Source organism: Rhinichthys klamathensis, unplaced genomic scaffold (genome assembly GCF_029890125.1).
Source record: "Rhinichthys klamathensis goyatoka isolate OS25496 unplaced genomic scaffold, OSU_Roscu_1.1 h1tg000295l_1, whole genome shotgun sequence".
Taxonomy (NCBI): Eukaryota; Metazoa; Chordata; class Actinopteri; order Cypriniformes; family Leuciscidae; genus Rhinichthys; species Rhinichthys klamathensis.
The window spans coordinates 440,540-458,259 of NW_026606814.1; the positions used below are offsets into that span (position 1 = coordinate 440,540).

Consider the following 17,720-nt stretch of genomic DNA (forward strand, 5'->3'; position numbering starts at 1 on the left):
GCTTGCCGCAGATCTTTCTCAGTGTCCTTATTACAAAACAGTTGCTCTAAAAATACTACACTACCGTTTAAAAGTTTGGGGTTGGTACGATTTTTTTTTTATGTTTCTGAAAGAAGTCTCTTCTGTTCACCAAGGTTGCATTATTTGATCTAAAATACAGTAAAAACAGTAATATTGTGAAATATCATACAATTTAAAATGATTGTTTTCTATTTGAATATTTGTTAAAATCTAATGTATAGCTGTGATCGCAAAGCTGAATTTTCAGCATCATTACTCCAGTCTTCAGTGTCACATGATCCTTCAGAAATCATTCTAATACGCTGATTTGCTGCTTAAGAAACATTTCCTTTTATTATCAGTGCTAAAAACAGTTGTGCTGCTTAATATTTCTGTTGAATACAAAGTTCAAAATAAATCTTTTGTAACAAAGTCTTTACTTATACTTTTGATCAATTTAATATGTCCTTGATAAACAAAAGTTTTCATTTCTTTAAAAAAAAAAGACTGATCCCAGATTTTTAAATGGTAGTGTATGTTTCTCATCAGGGCTTGACATTAACACTTGCCAAATGCGGGTGGATTTCAGCAGTGGCATATAACGCAGTCACTCGGGTTGAATTTTTATATATAATATATCAATTTTTCAATTGTAGTCTTTTAAAAAGGCATCTGAAATAATACAAACCCGTTTCCCCTCATTCACTCGTTTCATTTGCTCTGGATGAATATTGTTGGTGTTACAGGGCTTGAATTTCCGTGTGGGTTTGCACGTATTGCACATCATTTTACGTATTCCCGCAGATTTTGTGCTCACAACCAAAGTGCGCACGTATAAAGCTGCCTCTCAGTACTAAATTTAGTTAGTTTTCGCTGCTTATTGCCATTAAACAGTCAAATACACACAAAAAAAGGTCAAAATACCGGTCTTGGCGAGTATTCACATAAACACAGTCCGTTGTGTTTTAAGTGAACGTAAACACGCATGTATAGGCTAACAGTAGAATGGCTCCGTCTCAAATTATGAGAAAATATAAAAAAATATCTATATGGCAGTTTTCCCCATGAAATCTATGTCAAAATTGTGGCCACTGAAAATACTGAGTGGCTGATAACTTTGGAAAACCACTAGTCACTGTGGCTGGTGAGCAAAAAAGTTAATGCCAAGCCCTGTTTCTTATTATCATAAAGTTAATAAACACAGAGCATTAAGGTTTTTATTTTTCATGATAACTTGTTAGTTGTCCAGTGAAAGTGCTTAATTATTTACTTTCGGCCCCTGTCCGATTTCCTCTTGAGGTTGTTCTCTGTAAAGTTATTTACCATTTAGTGTCCTTGAGAATAATGGAGGGAAAATGAAAGGTATCCTGACTAACTGCTCTGCAGTCTGTGGTCAGGATTTCCTGGTGACTGTGGCTTTAAAGAAGATTGTGACAGAGAGACATGAGGTTTTGTTACCATGGCAATAACCCCTGGTGGAGAGAGTGTGGTTAATGAGAATATGAGTGGCAGGTTGAAAAGCAAGCTAATGAAAACAGAGTGTTGTGTTGGGAAATTAACTTGTGCTTGTATTCTGTGTATTTGATTTCTTTTGTGCTGCATTTGGATCTAACAGCAGGTCTGTCTCTCTTTATCATTATCTGTGACATTCTACTTTTGTTTGTCATTGAGTCTGAAATCTGTCTTTCTCTAACTTTTTCCTCTGTTTCTGTTATTTTTTTCAAGGGATAGTTTGCCCAAAAAGCAACATTCTTGTTCTCATTATCATTTACTCACCCTTATGTTGTTTCAAACCCACTTGACTTTTCTCCCGTAGATCACAAAAGAAGAATTTTTGAAGAATATCCCAGCCACTTTTTTTCCGTATAATGAATATGAATGGGAACAGGATCTGACAGGCTCCAAAATGTCAAAGAAATGCACCACAAAAGTATGAATTATCATATAGTCCATACTACTTGTGCACCATATTTCAACCCTTCTAAAGTCATACAAAAATTTAGTTGTTTTTCCCTTCCACCTTTCAATGAAGCTTTACAAATGTACAAAAAAGTCATACAGACTTCAAAAATGGTACATCATACTCCGTTGGTTCTCATGCGCAAGTCTTATTTATGGCATATTTGATTTGGCAGTGAATAAGTTTAAAATTCTGGTCCGTTCCAAAGCTGATGTATTTCTTCAGAAGGCTTAGAATATAGCTCACTTTTATAGGCTTAATATATAGATCACTTTTATGATACTTTTAATGGTGTTTTTGTTATTTTGGAGCTTGACATACCCAGTACTCATTTGTTGTCATGATATGGAAAAGAGAGACCGTCAAAAATATTACTCATTCAATTACGAAAAAATTCTCCTTTTGTGCTCCACAGAAGAAAGAAAATGACACAAGGGTGAGTAAATGATGACACAATTGGCATTTTGGCTGAAGTATCTTCTTTTCTATTAAAAATCTTCATATTGTAGATAAACTGTTATATAGTTTTGTGATGGTCTGGTTCTGCTGGAATGCAATAACTCATCTCTCCATGTCCTTCTCTCAGGGTATCAGGTCGGTCACTCCTTCTTATGTGTAATCATTCAGTTCTTGATGCTGAGGCTGATGGGAAGGACAGTCACATGCGTTCTGAGTAGCTTTATATTTCAGATGGTGAGAAACACACGCACACACATTCACTTTTCTTTATCTCTTTATCAGTTCATGTGCTCTTGACGTGATCTTGTGCATGAACTTCTGTAAGCTTATCACTACCATATTGGATCATGTATTTAATGCTTATTTTAATAGTTGGGAAAGTGCTTAACATTGCTCTGCATTGCATGCTTAACATTGAAGTACCAGACTGATACGTCATGACTTTTCTTACACTTATGAACTTATTTGTCATGGAGGATGGCTGAAGCATGTCATGTTATATTTTATGTCAGGGTCACACAGACCCCAGTTAAAAAAACAGGATTAAATTCACATGATGAGATTTTCTGCCTGGTGTACACACTGCGAGAGATAGACTCCTGCCAGTTTTCTGTTTTTTAAAGTGGTTTCTGGAATGTCTACCAGTCATATTTCTGAAAAATGCTTATCTGTTGTGGTAAAATAGAGCGAAATGCGAAAATCTTTTATTAATGAGACCAGAGGAACTTAAAAGAATGTGAAGGGAAATTAAGTATTTGTAAATTTGTAAAGTTAACACATCTTTAGGATCTCTTTAACCCCAGACATAAAAACAGTAAAGTCAATGTCAACAGAACCTGAGGCTGTACACTGTCTCTTTTTGTGTGGCAGATATATCTGTTGATGGGTTATTACTACACAGCTACAGACGAGTATGATATCAAATGGACCATGCCTCACTGTGTCCTCACACTCAAACTCATCGGTATGACGCCTGCTTTTAATTACCATCTCTTCCTTACCTATTATTTCCCTGACTTTATATATTTACAACTGAATTCTGTTAAACTATTTATCACAAGGCAATTACAAGGTAAATTAACCTATAGTTACAAAATACCATAGTACAGTAATGGTTGAAATGTGTGTGTGTGTGTATATATATATATATATATATATATATATACACACAATTCTTTTTATGTTGTTGTTGATGACTGATAAGTGGAAGATGTTGAAATGATGTTAAATCCTACAAGTGAATTTAGGAATCACATTATTATAATATACAGTATGTAAATGTTTTACTGTGTTATTCAATTATTAGTGTTTTTAAAAAGTGCAAGGTAATGTAAACATAAAAATAGAGGAAATTAACATGCACAATAAATATCCATCATACTGATAGAAAACGGATATGGTATGTGTTGTAAATCCCTACTGTAGATGTACCTAGGTATGTTATTACCATGTCTGCAAAACCAGGGTATTTTTTACTTTAAAAAAAGTGTACTATTGTAATTACCATTGTTATTACTATTTATTTTATACTTTATCACTATTTTGAAAATTTCCACTATATAAAAGACGTATTGTCTGTAAAAATGTTGTTATATGAGATCATGAGCTCATCCAGAGCTAGTGCTCATGTCATGTTAGTACTGATGATGATTCATTTTCTCATTGCAGGTTTAGCGCTTGATTACTATGACGGTGGAAAAGAAGTGAGTTTGACTTTATGAGCTGCTGCTATTATCTTCCACCATTTCTGTCTTCCTTTGCTCAGTTTGTTCACCTTTCATCCTCTTATCATTATCTCACTGCTTTTCCTCTTCCTGCATCACTCTTTGTATTTTTATGCATGATTTGAGCACAAGGAACTGATGAGGAACCACAAAGTATCTTCTTCAGTTGTGTAGCAGACGTTCTGCTAAATGGCCATTATGGATCAGTGTAATGATTCCTGGCAAGGTGAAATGTAGTGAAGTTCCCTAATATGTAATTGTGTAATCTTTTAGCTCTATACTGCAGTGATCTCATCTTTGGCTCATATTAAACGCCTCTGTCTAAATATTAATCGTAGCCGTGGCTTGACACAGTTGGCATCTTCATGTGATTGTGTGAAAGGTTATATCTATTGATCTCTCCCTCTGTGTCAATAACTAGCCACCCTAGAAAGAAAATTCTTACTCCTCTTAAAGCAATGTTTTATTGAGGGTGTAAAGATTACCTTATGACCGAAAATAGACCGTTTACACCTGGTATTAACATCCATCTCAGGTGATTTGATCAGTCAGACAAACAGATCGCTGTTTACACCTGATATCATGCGTCTCCTTTGACCAGCTGTCACATCACTTCACATTACATCAATTATTCTCTCAAATACTGTATGTTTGTCATTTAAATCAAGTCACAAATGTGATGTTTCACCCTCAGAATGTGGTTTAAGTGAAAAAAATTACTAAATGTTTTTGACCCTGTATTAAATACTATCCACTTGAGATGGATCTCGGTACCAGGTGTAAATGGGTACATACACTTTTCTTTGTTCACTGGCATGACTATAGTGCATTCAAAACAAGAGTCTTAATTACACTACTGTTCAAAAGTTTTGGTCGGAAAGAAATGAATTATTTTATATTTAGGCAAGGCAAGGCAAGGCAAGGCAAGGCAAGTTTATTTATATAGCACATTTCATACACAATGGTAATTCAAGGTGCTTTACATAGAAAAATCAAAAGAAATAGGAATAATAATAATTATTCCTATTTCCTATAAAGAAATAGGAATAATTTAGCAAAGATGCATTCAATTGATCAAAAGTAACAGAAATCTTTTGTAACTTTATAAATGTCTTTACTGTTCTTTTGAGCTTTCTATTCATCAAAGAATCCTGAAAATTGCATCACCTTTTCCTAAACAAAGAAGAAGTCTGTTTTCAACATAATAAGAACTGTTTTTTGAGCACCAAATCAACATATTAAAATGATTTCTGAAGGATCATGTGACATTGTGAAGTCTGGAGTAATGATGCTGAAAATTCAAATTTGTCATCACAGTAATACATTACATTTTTAAATATATTACATTAGAAACCCGTTATTTTAAATGGTAATAATACTTAACAATATTACTGTTTATTCTGTATTTTTGATCAAATAAACGCGGTCTTGATTACTATAAGAGACTCTTCAAAAAATCTTACAGACCCAAAACCTTTAAGTGGTAGTGTATATCTGTTATCTTTAAAGATTTCAATAATTTTAGCAATTTATCTTCTGTGGCCAGTTCCTATTTCCCAGTTCCTCTCTTTTAATTCATTTACTCATTTTCTTTTATGTAGCAATCTCAGATAAGCGCAGAACAGAAGAAGTCTGCCCTCAGCTCTACGCCGTCTCTGTTGGAGATCTTCGGTTTCTCATACTTCTATGGAGGCTTTCTGGTAGGGCCTCAGTTCACACTGCGAAACTACCAGATGCTGGTGTCTCGAGAGATGTCCGATGTCCCCGGACAACCACCCAATAGGTAAGTGCGCAAAATTTCACAAGCACAACAATACTAGCTTAGCTAAAGTCTGTCAAACCAATGATTTTACTTTCTATAAACAGCCAAAGTGATTTGCAGGATTCATTTGTCCATTACAAGGACATTGACTTCTTTCACTTGCTCAAGGACAAAGTGATAATGAACAAGTCTTAGTAACTCACTCTTGCGACATGCCTAATCTTTGTGTTTGTTGTAAACCTTTAAGCTATATGCATTCATGTAGACACTGGATGATCTAATGCTATTGGATTGCTGTACAACAGGCCCTAGTTAGAAAATTTGGTCACACTTTAGCTTAGGGTCCAATTCTCACTATTTACTCTCACTTTTATCTCAATAAACTCCTAATTACTGCTTATTAATAGTTAGCAAGGCAGTTGTTGAGTTTAGGTATTGGCTAGGATTAATATGTACATTATAAGTACTAATAAAAAGCCAATATCCTAGTAATATGCATGCTAATAAGCAACTAGTTTATATAGTGAGAATTGGACCCTAAACTAAAGTGTTACTGGAAATTTAATTACAAATAAGACATATTACTGGTAAAAATAAGATATCAATCCATTTTGACAAGAAATCAGTTTTATCACTGTTAAAAATGAACATTCTGTGTTTTGTTGTTTGTATATGAATTGCATTACATCATACCATAAAGAGAAGATAAATGATTACCAATGCATGAAAAGTCAATCAGAATGCAGACAGATTGTGACATGCTTTTCCACACATAATTTTTTTTATTATATCCCTGAGACAAATAATATAGAACAGCAAAACCCTTCACAATAACTTTATACTGAAAAATAGCACAGTACTCCCATTGTCACATGGTGTCTCTACTCGTTTGTATAAAGTTAAGTTTTTCTCAACTTTGTCGAATTGCTGGGCTCACCCATATCATGACTCCAATTGTCGCTTTAGCTGGAAATTGAAAATGAATGATATGCATTTTAGGCAGCACTGCTTTTGACCACAACTTATCTAGTACTGACCCATTATAATGCTTATTATAGTCCTCTGTTAATGAACTATTTAATCGAACAAACATTTCTTCCTCTTGCAGTGTGGTTCCAGCAATGAAGCGATTCGGTTTAGGTCTGATCACCCTATCTATCTTTGCGATGGGCGGGCCGGTCTACCCAGCTAGCTACTACTTAACAGATGAGTTTGGGGTAAGTGGATTGTGACTGAACATACACAGTCACAAAATGAATGTTTAGTATTTAAAGTTCAGTTGTTTTTAGTTCTGTGATCTTTTCAATGTGGCGCTGATGCCACAGAAAGCTCACAGTCTGAATGAGAGCACTCTTTAAGTCTGTCAGGTATAGTCTTGGTGGCTATTTATATATACACTCACCTAAAGGATTATTAGGAACACCTGTTCAATTTCTCATTAATGCAATTATCTAATCAACCAATCACATGGCAGTTGCTTCAATGCATTTAGGGGTGTGGTCCTGGTCAAGACAATTAATTACAATTTGCAAGAGCTCACCAAAATTGGAGAGTTGAAGACTGGATAAATGTTGCCTGGTCTGATGAGTCTCGATTTCTGTTGAGACATTCAGATGGTAGAGTCAGAATTTGGCGTAAACAGAATGAGAACATGGATCCATCATGCCTTGTTACCACTGTGCAGGCTGGTGGTGGTGGTGTAATGGTGTGGGGGATGTTTTCTTGGCACACTTTAGGCCCCTTAGTGCCAATTGGGCATCATTTAAATGCCACGGCCTACCTGAGGATTGTTTCTGACCATGTCCATCCCTTTATGGCCACCATGTACCCATGGGCGTCGGAACCATTGTATATGAGTGGGACAAGACCCACCCACTTTTTAAGACCAATGATATTGGACCCACTCACTTTTACCATCTCTTCAGCGCATATGTCTGTTCGCTTTTCAGAGCGCCGTCAGTCAAATCCATTCCACTTGAGAAAAGCCCTAGTCAATTTAACTCCATTTCTGCTGGATCATTATATGTCAACGAGCCGCAACTGACGAAAATAGCCGCCCGTTGTACCCTTCCAGTCAAATATGCGTTGCATGTAATGACCAATAATAATCAATAATGGCAAATGACCATGGTATCAGCGGGATAATCCACGGATAGCTGTGCATTAAAATGCACCAGCAGGGGTTAAAGTGGGCCGGAACTGAGTTCCGGCACCTCAGATAAATGAATAAATAAATAGATTCATTAATCTCAATGAATCTCGCTGGTCCCGATATGGGCCGACCGACCGACCAACCTCCCTTCCTCCCCGCTGAATGCGAGCGATTGCAAATGCGTGAAATGCACTCAGGGTGATTGAGCGCGGTAAAGTTAGTTTTAGATTCGATATATTTCGCCCGACATTTGTTTTCCCTAGCCACTGTTCTATAGGGTCTTACAAAGAGATCAATAGCAGGATTAGTTTTAACATTATGTAACCATTGTATATCGACATTAAATATTCGTTCAAAATCACCTACGTGCATTAATGCTGCATATTTATACCTGAGAATGCTTTGACGCGTTTGCACAGCGCATGATGAGGGAACGTCTGCCAATTCCACCAACTGCGTTAAACGTAGCCTATAATTTGTATTATTTAAAATTACTTATCAAATTCCAAAGCTTGTAGAAGGTGGCAATACTGACCTGGTAGCCTTGAGTAAATTAACTTGTTTAAGATAATGATTCATAAAACATATAATTATCAGTTAAGCCTATGTTTACTTTCTTCACTGACACAGACGAAAATGAAAAGACTATCAGTCAAAGTTCAGCTTTAGGAGGGGAAGAAATAGGGCAGGATAAGGAGACTGAGAGAAAAAGAAAGATGTAGAGGAGGAGAGAGCAGGTATTGACAAAATAATCTAAGGCCTTCAAAAGTCTTAAATTGCACATATGTAGGTCAGAGAAATAAAAAAATTCTCGGGGGAGCATGCCCCCCCAACCCCCCTAAATACCTCACATTTTAATGCACATGTCTGTGGGTGTGGGTGGGGCTGGGGATGATAATGTGGGCTGGCGTGGCTACAGTGCCAGGGCTCAATTTTTGTCCCAGTGTTAAGCAATTTTAACATAGTATCGTCATCATATCAGTGTAGATGGGCCAAAATAAAACCATTAAAATATCAAGTAAATAAGTGATACTTGGTGCCACAGCAACGCTCTTGACCCAAAAAGTATTGCTATACCACGATACTCAATATGTTGTCCCACGGTGAGTCATTTTTCCCTGTTGCACCTACACAAAATTTGAGTGTTCCCCCACCTGCCAAATCCCACTTTAACCACTGGGCACCAGTATACATGAAATGGCATTTACTCCAGTAACATTTTCTGGGGGAGGACCCACCCACTTTTTTTTTGCTTCCGACGCCCATGCATGTACCCATCCTCTGATGGCTACTTCCAGCAGGATAATGCACCATGTCACAAAGCTCGAATCATTTCAACTTGGTTTCTTGAACATGACAATGAGTTCACTGTACTAAAATGGCCCCCACAGTCACCAGATCTCAACCCAATAGAGCATCTTTGGGATGTGGTGGAACGGGAGCTTCGTGCCCTGGATGTGCATCCCACAAATCTCCATCAACTGCAAGATGCTATCCTATCAATATGGGCCAACATTTCTAAAGAATGCTTTCAGCACCTTGTTGAATCAATGCCACATAGAATTAAGGCAGTTCTGAAGGCGAAAGGGGGTCAAACACAGTATTAGTATGGTGTTCCTAATAATCCTTTAGGTAAGTGTATTTTGGAAATGAAAAACGGTTGCTGCGAGCCAAATAACTGCATTTTGACTGAGGTTAAAATGCAGAGGAGCAAGTTAAAAAGAGTTCACACAAACAGTGAAAAGATTCATTGTTAGGGGTGTTATCATAACCAAGACTCTGTTATATTAATAAAATCAGTTTAGCTTATCAAATTTCAATTAATACATTTTAGCACAAACGAATGGAGGAATCATTCAAGCAGTGAGCTAAAGCTGTAGCTTGCACTGCATGTTACATGCGTATAGAGCGCATGGCTTGTGTATTCTTGCCCTGTAAAAGTAAAGTAGTCTTGATGTAATCAGGTGTGGGAGCGCTTTACAAACAACAATTGCGTTTACTTCAAACATTGCGTGTTAAAGGGATAGTTCACCCAAAAATTTAAATTCTGTCATCCTTTACTCACCCTCAAGTCGTTTCAAACCTGTGTGAGTTTCTTTCTTCTGCTGAACACAAAAGAAGATGTTTTGAAGAATGTCGGTAATCAAACAGTTGATGGGCCATAGAATGGAATAAAAATATTATGGAAATCATTGAGGCCCATCAACTGTTTGGTTACTGACATTCTTCAAAATATCTTCTTTTGTGTTAAGCATAAGAAAGAAATTAATTTACGTTTGGAACAACTTGAGGGTAAGTAAATGATGACAGAATTTTCATTTTTGGGTGAACTATCCCTTTAAAGTACAACATGACAACAAGCACCACAATCATATTGTTACACACTATACTTTCGTTGTGTGCTGTATTTTTGCATATTTTACAAACTATACAATACAATTTTATTGGACAAAGAGTCATATCTGTATTTTCTATAAATATTATCATTATTGTTTGTAACATAGTGAGTTAAACTAACCTAAACCTAAAACAAAACATTGATTGATTTAACATTGCTCAAATACTTAAATAAACTTCTGTTTATTTAATACAAGGTAAATATCTTGCAAACAATATTTTAATAATTTATTTTGGTTTTAGAACAATGAGAATATTATTTAATTTAATTGCATTTTTTTTTTTATTATGTTTTCAAATTTTGAATAATTACATACAATTACTTTATACAGTAATATCACACTATTCTTAAACGGAATAATTGGTCTTTATACAAAAATTAACAAATCTATTTTAACTAACATTAACAAAGATTAATACATACTGTAATGCTCAATGTTAGTTTATGATAGTTAATACATTAATGTTAACAAATGAGACCTTATTAAAGTGTTACCGTTAGTTTGAATGAAAAACAAGTATGAAAAGTCTTTACATCCCTATTCATTTATCATTTGAACCTCTTTCTGCAGAAAGACAGTAATCCTTTGATTGCTGTACGGGAGGCAAAATAAAATGAAAACATACTATTTTTGAAAATGGTTTTATAAGGCTAAATCATGTTTAAAAAGAAAGATTTTTCATAATGCATCAGAAGTGATTCATTTCTTCTTATCTGTGATTCAGGCACATCCGTTCTGGTACAAGTGTGTGTACATCCTAGTGTGGGTGAAAGTAAACCTGTATAAGTACATCAGCTGCTGGCTGATCACGGTGAGTAAACGGCACAAACACAATCCCCATTAAGAGCACACTTGTGGTAATTGAGAGTCATTACATTTCATGCTGTGCACCCTGTCAATGAATCTTTACTCTCTTCTTAGTGAGGTGTTAGCTGTGTAAAAAGTCAATTACATACAAGACGTGGCTTTCTTTTTCTAGCTGAGAATGTGAAACTGAACCTCCGTAAGGGTTCGCCAGACTAGAAGTACAAGCCACACCTGATCAGGTTGAGAGGATGCTAAACAGGTTTTCAGGCTTAAAACTTTCTGTAGATTGTGAGTTGTAGCTGTGCTTGCATTGTTTTAATTGTTTTCTTGATGTTTGGAAAGGATTCATTGACATTCAGTGGGCCAATTGTTATTGTATTTTACTTTTTTTCTTTTTCTTTTTTTTGAGACTTAGGCCACACTTAAAATGTCTGAATGCCTAAATAAAGTCTCAGTTCTGAACAGCATATCTGTTGTTTTATGATTTATAACCAAACAACATCATATATAATTCCACTTAGTTTGATATTTTGTATCAAATCCAAAGACATTCATACAGTTTTTAGATGTAACTTAAAGGGATAGTTCAACCAAAAATGAAAATTAGCCCATGATTTACTCACCCTCAAGTCATCCTAGGTGTATATGACATTCTTCTTTCAGAAGAATACAATCGGAGTTATATAATTTTTTTTTTATATATATATATAAAAGCTGAATAATGGCAATGAATGGCCGTTTCTGTTTTGAACATAAAAGTGTGTCTATCCATCATAAAAGTGCTCCACACGGCTCCGAGGGGTTAATAAATGCCTTCTGAAGCGAAGCGATGCATTTGTTTAAGAAAAATATCCATATTTAAAACTTTATAAAGTAAAATAACTAGCCTCCGGCCAAACGAACATACAGATTCGACTTGACTGTAAAGTGCAACTTATGCGAGTAATGCGACTTACTGCTGATATTAACGCTACGCCATGACGCACTACGCTACTTCCAACGTTACAACTTGCATAAGTTTCGCTTTAGGCGCAAGCAGACTGCGTATGTTCGTTTGGCCGGAAGCTAGAATTTTACTTTGTAACGTGATGAATATTAATATTTTTCTTACACAAACGCTTCGCTTCAGAAGGCCTTTATTAACCCCTCGGAGCCGTGTGGAGCACTTTTATGATGGATAGATGCACTTTAAGGGTCTTAACAGAAACAGCCATTCACTGCCATTATATAGCTTGGAAGAGCCATAATCATCCCTAAATATATATGTATCTATATTCTTAGGAAGGTGTGTGTATACTCTCCGGGCTGGGCTATAATGGGAAGAACGAAAAAGGGGAGCCCCAATGGGATGCCTGTGCCAATGTGAGGGTGTGGCTATTTGAGACCACGCCCCTCTTCACAGGCACCATCAATTCCTTCAACATCAACACAAATGCTTGGGTGGCCAGGTATGTGCTTTTTTAAAATGTATTTGACATTTATTCACATCAGTGACTTTCAAAATTGTATTGTTTTTCTTTTCAATCTATGCGTCAATTCATTTTCTCTCCATTTCTCGTCCACAATACAGGCATGTGTTTAAGAGGTTGAAGTTTTTGGGTAACAAGTTGTTGTCTCAAATGTTCACATTGTTATTCCTGGCTGTCTGGCACGGCTTGCACTCGGGGTACCTCATCTGCTTCTCCGTGGAGTTCATCATTGTCAATGTGGAGAAGCAGGTAACCATGGCAACATTACTATACCAGACATGAGGCGAGAAGTTGTTTCGAATCTAGATGTCTAAAGTCTTTGAGTCACTTACTTTCATGCCAACAGAAGGCAGATCTGAAAGTTTACAGCTTTGAAGATATAGTGTTTCTGAGTTTAGTATCTCACTGAGTATTTATTTGAAATTATTGTCTTAATTATTGGCTCCGATATAAGTCATGGAGCAAAAATAACTGCATTCTAGAATCCTGATATATCAGTTAACAAGTTCAGTTAACTTATCAAATATTAAATCTATTTTGAATGGCTTACATAGGATACATTATACACACACACACACAACACTACTACTGTTCAAGAGTGTTTTATGCTCTTCATGCTCTCCTCTTATGCTCACCAAGGCAGTATTTATTTGATAAACAGTATTTGAGAATCAGTAATATTGTGAAATATTAATACTATTTAATATATTTTAATATGTTTTAAAATGTAATTTATTCCTGTGATGGTAAAGCTGAATTTTCAGCATCATTACTCCAGTCTCCAGTGTCACATGATCTTCAGAAATCATTCTACTCTGCTGCTCAAGAAACATTTATTAGGTGTTCAAGCACGAAGTGCTGAAAACCTATTGTAATTGTAAGGATTTTTATTATTATTATTATTATTATTATTCTTCTGCCGTAAAACGCATCGTGCAGACCAAACCGTAAGGGCTAGAGACTTGAAACTTTGTCAGATGGTAGTACAAAAATCGAGGAGAGCTTATCAAATTATGAGCCCGATTGGCCCATAGGTGGCGCTATAGCAACCAATTGCGCAAAACTGCTCATAACTCCTAGACCGTAAATCGTAGGCTCAAGTGTCTTATATCATTGGAAAGCTGGACTCCTGACTTAAAAAACGTATATCTCCGATTTCATTTCCGTCATGATAGATTTTCCGCCATTTTGAATTTTGTCAAAAAACGACTTTTGCGAACTAGTCCCTGATTTTTTGCCCGATCGGAACCAAACCAGTGCACAAATGTTCTGTGGAGTCTGAATATAAATTATAATCGTAAAAAAGTTGAAATTTCGATTTCCGGTCGCTAGGGAGCGCAAAAAGAACGTTGTGGGAGGAGCCTATTTTACTAAAACGACTATAACTCCAGAAGTAAATTAGGTAGGTTCACCAAACTTGGTACAGTTGTGCATGAGTTCAATCTGAGGTCACAGTAAAAAAATCGCGACGATCGAACACTAGGTGGCGCTATAACATGAAAAAAACATATAAAGGACTGACCGTTAGTCCGATTGACTTGAAAATTGGTATGCAGTGTCTTGGTCCAAGGCCCCATGTATGTCTATGAGGACATTGGCGTATCTCAAAAAACATGGCCGCCATTGACCAATGAAGTTTGAGCCCCTATGAGACGAGGTTAACGGAGGCCAATCGGAACGAAACTCGATGGGCATGTTCGACTCATGGCCTAAGAGGTCTGTAAGAGTTTTGAAAGAAATCGGCCACTAGTTGGCGCTAACGAGTTTCACGGCTCTGTAATCACGTGGTGTTGCACACATCCCCCCAAAATGCATATCATTTTATAGATATCCTCATGGTGAACAACTTTGCCTCTAGAACCATTGCTGTCAATCAAATCGTTCATTAAATATTCACGAATATGTTAAAAACCTACTTTTGCGAACTAGTCCCTGGTTTTTCGCCTGATCAAAACCAGACCAGTCTAGGACAATTCTCTGGACTCTCTAGATCAATAATTATCAAAAAAAAGTTGAACTTTGCCCTTTGGTTCACTGTAACAGGGTCATTTAGAAAAGGGGCGTGTCAAAATACACTCAAAAGCCTATAAATCATAAATGAAAACTCAGAACTTGACAAAAATTGATGAGCATATGTGTCATGCCATGGTGAGGAAGCATGCAAAGTTTCATGGAGACCGGACCATAGGTGGCGCTATAACTGTTAAAAAGCTTTAAAACCATATATTTCCTATGGTAAATTGCCTGTATTGACTGTAAATGGTCTTTTCCATCTATGATCGTAAAATTTTCATATCTTAATGTTTAAAACCAGTGCAGTACAATTATCTGGACTCTCTAGATCAATAATTATCAGAAAAGGTGTAATTTCTTCATTTGAATGGCTGTAATAGTGTAAATTGGATGGCCATAACATTTTGGATGGCTATAACAGCCAATAAGTGGTATTTTACTGCCCCCTGCTGTCATTTCATCATACTACTCCCTAAAATTGTTATATATAATTGAAATTTAGACTTTATTAAATCATTATTTTAACATTTACAATCACATTTTGTCCAAATTCATCTATTGCTCTGTACTCTCTAGAACAATAATTATCAGAAAATGTATAACTTGTAATGTATAACATTTGGATGACTATAATAGGGTCACTTCAATATGTAGCCTTGACCGAAAGCCAATATCTTTTCAATGAATGCTCATAGCTTCTTAAAAAAAGGTCAAGCATGGCTAACAGCCAATAAGTGATATTTTACTGCCCCCTGCTGTCATTTTCATCATACTACTCCCTAATATTGTTATAGTTCATATTTAGACTTTCTAAAATCATTATTTTAACATTTACTATCACATTTTGTAAAAATGCATCTATTGGAGTATTATGGACTGCATTTATTTATTTTATTTATTACTCTTTACAATTGTGTCACAGGAAGGCTGAAAACGAAAGTTTTTATTTATACAACTGTTTATAGTCTGTAATACCACTGTTGTCCAATAGATGGAGCAGCAGTATTATACAAATGCTGAAGGAGTATTGTTCATTCTTAGTTAATGCTAACTAATGTAGTTAACATTAACTAAGAATGAACAATACTCCTTCAGCATTTGTTAATCTTTGTTAATGTTAATTTCAACATTTACAAATACTTTATTTAAATCTTGTTAACATTAGTTAATGCACTGTGAACTAACATGAACTAACAATGAACAGCTGGATTTGTATTAACTAACGTTAACAAAGATGAACAAAAACAGTAACAAATGTATTGCTCATGGTTAGTTAATGTTAATTAATACATTAATGTTTAATAAATTAACCTTATTGTAAAGTGTTACCGACATTTTTAATCTTTTTTTTAATCAGCTTTCAGCATTGGCTAACAAACAAATGCTTAAAGCTATTTTTTTATTAAAAAAATACCAAAGTGGTATTTTACTGCCCCTTGCTGTCATTTCATCATACTACTCCCTAATATTGTTTTATAATTCATATTTAGAATTTCTAAAATCATTATTTCAACATTTACAATCACATTTTGTCCAAATTCATCTATTGGAGTATTATGGACTGCATTTATTTATTTTATTTATTACTATTTACAATTGTGTCACAGGAAGGCTGAAAACGAAAGTATAACGTTGGGCCACGCCCCCCAAGGACAAATTCACTCATAACTCGAAAACAGAAAGTCGCTGCACGCTCAAATTTTGATGGTAAGGTTCTCTCGGGGTTCTTGATCCAAATCTATCGTCGCGGGGCTCGGGAACGCCCCCAATCTTTAGATAATTTTTTCATTATCTCGTTCCCGAGATATAAGTGAAAACCAAATTTCCATTCATTTATTTCAACTGTATATAGTCTGTAATACCACTGTTATCCAATAGATGGAGCAGCAGCATTATACAAATGCTGAAGGAGTATTGTTCATTCTTAGTTAATGTTAACTAATGTAGTTAACATTAACTAAGAATGAACAATACTCCTTCAGCATTTGTTAATCTTTGTTAATGTTAATTTTAACATTTACAAATACTTTATTAAAATCTTGTTAACATTAGTTAATGCACTGTGAACTAACCTGAACCAAAGAGTATAGAAGAACAAGAGGCGAAACTCCGATGCTTTTCTGGTAACAGCCACTAGGTGGCGCGGCCGCCATTTTGGGGTGAAAATTCCAACTGGAGTTACTGGGCAACAGCACAGATAACAGTTTTTTAGGTAGTTTTTCTTGCATTTTTATGCAACTTTACACATTTACTACTATTATTAGTTACCAACTCCACTAGGCCTGAAATATATTTTGTACGTTTTAATCCCCTGGATCGTGCTACAAACATGATGATCTTAACATGATGCATTGGTGTGTCCGTTATCTGTGTTTTTTTGTTTACATAGGCTTGCTTTAACGGTCATTAATATAAAATAGTACTGCAAAAAAAAACAGTTTACTGTAAAGCTATTCTATTGCTGTTATATATTTATTGTCCAACATTTACATTTTAGTACAATTACATTTATTTGCTGAATTCATTTATTTCATTGAACTTATTTTTGTATGTAAGGTTATGTGTACCTCCTGGGAAACGGTCTAACGTTATAACTTTATGAACTTACATCACTTTATTCTTCTTACCTGTCAAACTTAATGTAGAGATTAATATAATTAATTAAATCCTTGAACTTCCCTGTCTCAAGTTATGTGGGGGAAAAGCCTAGTAGCAACTTCTTTTTAACGGATATAACGTTAACTGTTGTGAATTAAAATAATCACCTAATTATTTCAACCTAAAAATGACCTCTGCACTGGACTAAATATATGTATAATATATGACTGCCGAGTCGCTTTCACCCCAAAATGGCGGACGCGTAGGGCTGCTGCTGGGCGCTTGTGTTGCAATGGAACGTTCTATTGGCTTTCACTTCTTGTCAATATACGTTCTTTGCCTGAACTAACAATGAACAGCTGGATTTGTATTAACTA

The 17,720-nt window shown here is 35.6% G+C and overlaps 1 protein-coding gene across 1 annotated transcript in view; it reads left to right on the top strand.

Annotated features, from left to right (window-relative positions):
• lpcat3 (lysophosphatidylcholine acyltransferase 3) overlaps positions 1-17,720 on the top strand; it is a 29,770-nt gene that overhangs the window by 2,297 nt on the left and 9,753 nt on the right. The window contains exons 3-10 of the mRNA XM_056269921.1: positions 2,547-2,653; positions 3,290-3,383; positions 4,088-4,122; positions 5,745-5,926; positions 7,014-7,122; positions 11,181-11,267; positions 12,545-12,711; positions 12,834-12,981. Coding sequence (XP_056125896.1) covers positions 2,547-2,653; positions 3,290-3,383; positions 4,088-4,122; positions 5,745-5,926; positions 7,014-7,122; positions 11,181-11,267; positions 12,545-12,711; positions 12,834-12,981 — 929 coding nt within the window. The remainder of the gene's footprint in view (positions 1-2,546; positions 2,654-3,289; positions 3,384-4,087; positions 4,123-5,744; positions 5,927-7,013; positions 7,123-11,180; positions 11,268-12,544; positions 12,712-12,833; positions 12,982-17,720) is intronic.